The sequence below is a fragment of the Mizuhopecten yessoensis genome, unplaced genomic scaffold (assembly GCF_002113885.1).
Source record: "Mizuhopecten yessoensis strain PY_sf001 unplaced genomic scaffold, ASM211388v2 scaffold9847, whole genome shotgun sequence".
NCBI classification, from domain to species: domain Eukaryota; kingdom Metazoa; phylum Mollusca; class Bivalvia; order Pectinida; family Pectinidae; genus Mizuhopecten; species Mizuhopecten yessoensis.
In genome coordinates, this window is record NW_018408252.1 from 4008403 (window position 1) to 4015886 (window position 7484).

At 33.9% G+C, this 7484-nt stretch overlaps 1 protein-coding gene across 2 annotated transcripts in view; it reads left to right on the plus strand.

Annotated features, from left to right (window-relative positions):
• Positions 1–2261: 2261 nt before the first annotated feature.
• LOC110458896 overlaps positions 2262–7484 on the plus strand; it is a 34521-nt gene continuing 29298 nt past the window's right edge. For both annotated transcript variants that reach the window (XM_021510863.1, XM_021510865.1), the window contains exon 1: positions 2262–2450. In XM_021510863.1, the coding sequence (XP_021366538.1) occupies positions 2410–2450 (41 nt within the window). In that variant the 5' untranslated portion in view covers positions 2262–2409. The remainder of the gene's footprint in view (positions 2451–7484) is intronic.

Here is a 7484-nt window from a genome sequence, read left to right on the forward strand (position 1 = left end):
GCCTGTCCTGTTTGGGACCCATACACCCAGACTAACATCAATAAGATTGAAATGGTACATGGCAGGGCTGCTCGTTACGTACTAAACAAAAACGTCTACACTCATAGAACACCATGTGTTTCCAATATGTTGAACCATCTTAAATGGCGATCCCTTGCCGACAGACGCAGAGACACAAGCCTATGTATGATGTTCAAAATTGTGAACAATCAGCTATTAGTAAACACACTAGACTTATACCAGCAACCAGGCAAGCAAGGCATGCCAATCACCAATCCTTCCAAATACCACACTGCAGAAACCAAGGTCAGAAAACAATCCTTCTTTCCCAGGTCAATATCTGAGTGGAATAAGATCCCACCAGATATCATATCCTCATGTTCTACTACTGAATCTTTTAAATCTGCTCTCCTGTCACTGTACCCTCAACATTAAATCTATATACATGTATGTATCATTTTGGCTTTCTCGGAATCGACTAAATCTCTTTCTCCCTTATGACATTGTCTTCAACTTGTTGAAGTTCGTCATTACTATTTAGAAGTAGAAGTGGGTGCCCACAAAAAGCATCACCATTATTGCCAGGGTTCTATTAGAGTAGATAGACTGTGGCCAGTGTAAGTGATATCATTTAAAGGTTTTTCTCGCATATCTCGCAAATTTGGAGTTCAAATATTATAAAAACTGACATGCACACTCCTGAAACGGCAAGACGATTAACCTCCATAGAAAACCCAAAACGACCCCAAATCACCCTAACGATAGCGTTCAGCTAAAACTTAACGTCACAGTACCCAAATCGGGACAGTACCTAATCTAATTCTTGTAGGAACTCTATCTGAATCAGAGATTAATAACGATAGATTTAGATAAGAGTTCCTACAGGAATTATACCTAATCTAGTTGCGTGATTTTACATACTGTTAACCATTGTATGCAAAATTTTCCCTACTGAAATCATGGTTTTTCCGGTGTATCAATATTTTTGACGGAGACCGGACCAATGTCCGTGAATAATTTTTCTTTGTGATCTTTGGAATAGACATTATATATGATAAATATATGATTTTTTTATTTATCTTAATTGATTAAAACAGTAAATCGCCGACTATTTAACGTTTTCGAAGGAACCGGTGTAGAAGAACGTCGTGTTTTTCATTTTCTAAAGTTAAGTTATCGTAAAGAGAAATAAAGAAGCAATGCAAGTCACCTGTTTCCCAAATAAAAAAAATGCTAGTAAGAAGTTGTAAGAGTATTTAATACTAAAACGGCTTGCCATACACCACAGGCTTTCACCTAAGTGAAATTCTTTTTACCTGGAGTGAATTAATGAAACTTCCAGACAGGTCCCTGGTGACGTTGCAGCTAAAATGTTGCTTGGAATAATAAAAAAATCAGTAATCTACAAATATCCCCAGGATAACATCTTAGTTTGGGACACATTCTATGTCGAAAGTTTCAATAACGTAATGAACATATTTCAAGTTAAGAGGATATCATTTAGTGACGATCAGTATATCTTGTGATATCACAGTTGGCTGTACTGGACTGGAATGACAATGTGGATAGGAATCATACTTCTGTTTCAAAACCCGGTATACCGTGCAAATGCTCGGAGGTCATCTAGAGTGAAAAGGGTGTACAAGGAACCAGTCTACTATTACAGAACTAATATTTGGAAACGCTTCGTAGAATCATTATATCAGTATTGAGTGCATACAATCATATATATGTTATACCTGTAGAGTATTTACTTATTTGCTTACATAGTGAACATAACATGAACATAACATGAACAATGACACTGAAATAGTTGACCTATGCTATAAGACATCTTTACAAAGGAGGCTTGATTTGCATATGTGCAAAAGGTGAGAAAATTTATTTACCGTTTGCAGTTGGTTTCAGACTGATTTGTTTACATCCCCATTTTATGAGTGTGTGGTATGTATGTGGCCCTAGCAACCCATGCTGTAGATAAGCCCCGCCCCCCCTTCCCTAATTGCTGTCCGGTGGGATTTTAAACTAGGTCGTCCTTGGCCTTTAACTTTTTTTAAATAATGTTAATACCGTTACCAGTCGTCAGAGACGTATGAAATAGTATATTTGTTGACGCTAACAGTTAACCTTCTACTTCACATACTTTATTTCTGGTTTAAGAATACGAAACTGAGGTGGGTTAGGCCCAAAGGATCTGACGTAAGTGCTATTTTTGATGGTCGTTATAACATAAGGTCTATAAATAGATTTGGATTTCCCATTAAAGCGGACGTAAAAAGCAAATGAATCAATATCCAAAAACATTTCATACTTCACTCTTAGCCTGAATACAACACAGCCTGCGCACGTTTCTGTCGGTGTTTGAATCGTGTTTGGATTAGTCCCAACTACAAACATTGAATTACTTAAATGTTGTGCACTATGTGTAAATATGGCCATATCCCATTTAGGTAAGTAAATGCAATGAATTGTATGACTGTAGTTTCATTTTCGTAGTGCTAATATACATAGTGTGCATGTGCTTGTATCTTTCAGTAACTATTATTAAGTGTCGCATGTTTTATGTAAAACAGTATTTTATTAATTCAGGTTTCTGTTATTTAAAATCTACCAAAACATGTGGCTGATGCAGTAGTGTATATTCTCTCAGGCCAGCTTCCCATAGAAGCCTTCATTGATAAACAGACCATTCTGAACAGTGCTTTATGAATTCAGGTTTCTGTTATTTAAAGTTCTTGTATGTCATGTTCTTATGTAGTGTTGTTATCCATGTTTACGTTCTAGTTACTTTGTTTGTCGAAATGCAAGCTCCTTAGCCCGATCTTCCTCTGGCCCTGACACCAGACGTAGACAATTTGACAGATATATGTCTGGTGTGGACTAGCCCTAACTATTACCCACACCAGACAGGTGTCAGGGCCAGAGGAAACACAGGCTACAGCTCCTAACAGCATATTTTCTTGTTCACCATATTCGACACTAAATAGAGATTCTTGTATCTTGTATCCATGTTCACAGCCAGGTACAGCTCCTCCATTGTCTTCCCGGTGTCCTATACAATTTCCATCCCCATAAAATACTCATCCGGATAGATATTTTATGCATAAAATACTCATCCGGATAGATATTTTATGCATAAAATACTCATCCGGATAGATATTTTATGCATAAAATACTCATCCGGATGAATATTTTATGCATAAAATACTCATCCGGATGAATATTTAATGCATTAAATACTCATCCCCCCATAAAATATTCATCCCCCCTAAAAATTATCAAAACTTTTTACATAAATACAAACTTTATAGCATTATTACATCATGTTACCTGTAATACAAGGTTCCTATATGTCTATCCAGGTAATTATAATACACAGGGTGTCACCTGTGTGGGGACTGGGACACTGGGGGCTTATCAATACAGGTGAGAGATAGGTGACACTGCATGGTGACCAGCACACAGGTGTGGCTCAGCTTTACACAGGAAAATAAACAGCCTTATAATGAATGATAGTTAAAACAAAGAAATACACTGAAGTTTTAAAACCATTCAAATCTTAAGTTTTTATAATTCACAAAAGGTTATAATAATGCAATTTGCATTGGTACTCTGAATGCTGAATTTTGTAGAGTGTATTCTGAAAAGAAGTGTTATGTTTAAATTTTCTTGATATCACAGTTGATTTCTGACATTTTAATATATCGACCTCTTCCCCAACAAAAAAAGTAGTAAATAAACACAGTTCAGTTATACTATTGGCTACGGAACTTGATTTATACAGTACAGTATTTTAAGTGTTATTGGAAAAGAGAATGTTATTTTGTATTTTTCTTGATAATATAGTTGAGTTCTGACATTCCCCCCAACCCCACAACAAATTATGAACAAAATCATTTGTACAATTTTCTAAGCTCATCTTTTTAATGCAACTCATGGAAATATATGCTAACATATTTATATGTACATATAAATGTCAATGTTTTTTTTTAAATTGTTACATTCTCTTTGTCATTTTTTAATTGTAAAAGCAACTTTTCTGATATTCGTATTTTCACAATATACAATAACATTCTAAAAACAACACCCTAATTATTTCACTATTAATGAGCTCATTAAAACTTGTGTACTAGATTAGACTTACCATGCCAGAACTATGGTTGACAATTATTGATACAATTGACTGGATAACACCTAGTGAATGGGATGATGGTCACTGAATGGGCAGTGATGGAGAATTTGACAGATATGTTGTTTTTGTAATTAGAAGTTTATAATGTGTCTGGTCAGGTATGCATGTACATATTACTTGGTCACTTGGACGTCACCATACATGCTTGATCCAGCAAAGGTGCAACATGGAAGTTGATTTTTATGGTGAGATTGCAACCTTCTTGCAGAGTGACCCAACCAAAAGACAATGGCCTAAAAGAGTACTGGTGAGTAATATTTATTTTTAAGGATTAGTTATGTAATTTACCCTAACCCAACTGCTGATTTGTACTAAAAAACAAACCTCTTTTATGTTTTAATTGATGTTTAAAATCCAGTATTTTTTTACCTTTTTAATGTTGATAAGATAATGTCAAACTATTGTTGATTGTTACAAAATGGTCAATCAATTTAAATTGACATATTAAAAAAACTTTATATAGAGATATAAGCCTTTTTCACAGTACAATGCAATAGCTAGGCTTCAATATTTCATTGATTTTGTAATCACATCTCATTTATTAATTATCACACTTTGCAAAATAATTGTAAGTAAAATCTTTTCACAGAAGTACATAACATTTCAGGAATCTGCGATCAATTTTCAATTTATAGTATTGAGCATAGATAGTATATACAGTATCAATTAGAAAGATATACTAAAAGGGTAGTTAAACATTTTATGGAGGTAGATAGGCATTTTATGACTGCAATATAAGATAAGAAATGTATTTTATGGCTTTACATGTACAGTATTGGGTAGATCGTTTTTGTTTATGGTGGTATATAGGTATTTAATGGTTACAGTATATATATAGGGTAGATGGGTATTTTATGGGGGTAGATGGGTATTTTATGGCTACAGTATAGGGTAGATGGTTATTTTATAGGGGTATATGGGTATTTAATGGCTACAGTATAGAGTAGATGGGTATTTTATGGGGGGGGGAAGATAGGTATTTAATGGCTACAGTATAGAGTAGATGAGTATTTTATTGGGGTAGATGGGTATTGAATGGTTACAGTATAGGGCAGATGGGTATTTTATGGGGGGTAGATAGGTATTTAATGGCTATGCAATAGGGTAGATGGTTATTTTATGGGGGGGGGGTTAGATAGGTATTTAATGGCTATGCTATAGGGTGGATGGTTATTTTATGGGGGGAGATGGGTATTTAATGGTTACAGTATAGGGTAGATGGGTATTTTATGGGGGTAGATAGATACTGTATGACTACAATACAGAGTAGATGAGTATTTCATGGGGGTAGATAGATACTATATGACTACAGTACAGAGTAGATGAGTATTTTATGGGGGTAGATAGATACTATATGACTACAGTATAGAGTAGATGAGTATTGTATGGGGGTAGATAGATACTATATGACTACAGTGCAGTATCATTATATTTATGTTTTGGAAGGAATGTAATGTCATATATATAATGTCTATTGTTGCCAGTGATATAGATACGAAATAGCCGATTCTATTTATTTGTAGCCTAAATAGATAGCACTTTACAGCAGCATTTCCTTTTTTCATAATCTCAAGTATTAAGGGCCATGCATACAGAGCTGGGAAATAATCCTACTTATGTTGGATACACCAGCCATGAAAATAAAAGCATAAATCATTTGGTTGACAATCCAATTTTCAGAATTATTGATATTTCACCATTAAAACTTGTTTTCATACTTAACGACCCTTTCCTCTATTTGTTATAATAAATGTTAACTAATTCATTTTACATAATAATTAAATCTTCAGAATGCAGAAGCTGTGACAAAGAATGTTCCACCACGACTGATGCGGCAGTGCCATGTGCATACGTACAGACAGCATGCACTTCAGCGTCTGATTTCTTCATCAACAACTCTTGAAGTGAAGATGAAAATATGTGACCTGCCCTTTTGTTCAACAAATGTTTTCAAAAAAGTGATAAAAATTACATTTATTATGACACTCCTGATGATGAATTAAGTTGGAAAGAGTAGGTTCAGCAAGGGTAAACATGACTCTGGAAATGTGAAATTAACACATACATTTACTATTGTTCACTAAAACATTCTTTATACATATCAAATATTTAATCAAGTACTTATACAAAGCAGACCATTTTGAAACCTTTTATAATTACATTAATGTATCAATTTGGTGTTAAACAAAAAATTAAAAAAATGCAACATCTTTCTTGAACCTATTCATTTTATTATGTTATATTTTGGATGATTTTGATGATGATTTGAGGAAGAGGAGGGTTATGAGGGTATAGGTGATGAAAAGGATGATAAAACTGGTGATATATTTATTATTTATTATGATGATTTGTTTCTGTTAAATCATGATTGTCATCCATGTTGTTTGTTGTGAAATAAATGTTAAAATGATGAGCATTTCTTTAATATGTTATCTATAATTGCTGTTGATACATGACTTGGATCCATGAAATATGTTGAAAGTTATACGTTGGTTACATGAAGCATATTAATTGAAATTAAAGCACTATCAAAAACAGTTATTGGTAAATCGTGTTGATACATGATTACAATGACCTCAACAATTAAATGAGAGTGTGTGTGCTGGAACCAGATTGTTTATCTTTTGGTCTGTCAATACCCCCATCCACAAAAGGAATCTCATGTAGAATAATTGTACAGTTTTAATATTTCTTCATAACGACTGATGCATATAAATACCTATCTCTATTCAAACACCAATAACCAATCTACCTTAAAATGTAGCAATAAAATAAAATAAAATAACCATCTACCATATACTGTAGCAATTAAATACCTATCTACCCCCCATAAAATAACCATCTACCCTATACTGAAGCCTTAAAATACCTATCTACCTCCATAAAATAACTATCTACCCTATAGCGTAGCCATAAAATACTCATTTACCCTAAACTATAGCAATAACATACTCATCTACCCTAAACTGTAGCGATAAAATACTCATCTACCCTATACCCTATACTTTAGCCATTAAATACCTATCTACCCCCTATAAAATAACCATCTACCCTATAATATAGCCATAAAATACTCATCTACCATATACTGTAGCCATAAAATACTCATCTACGTAATACTGTAGTCATAAAATACCTATCTACCCCCATAAAATAACCATCTAGGTTATACTGCAGTCATAAAATACCTATATACCCCCATAGAATAACCATCTAGGTTATACTGCAGTCATAAAATACCTATCTACCCCCATAAAATAACCATCTAGGTTATACTGCAGTCATAAAATAC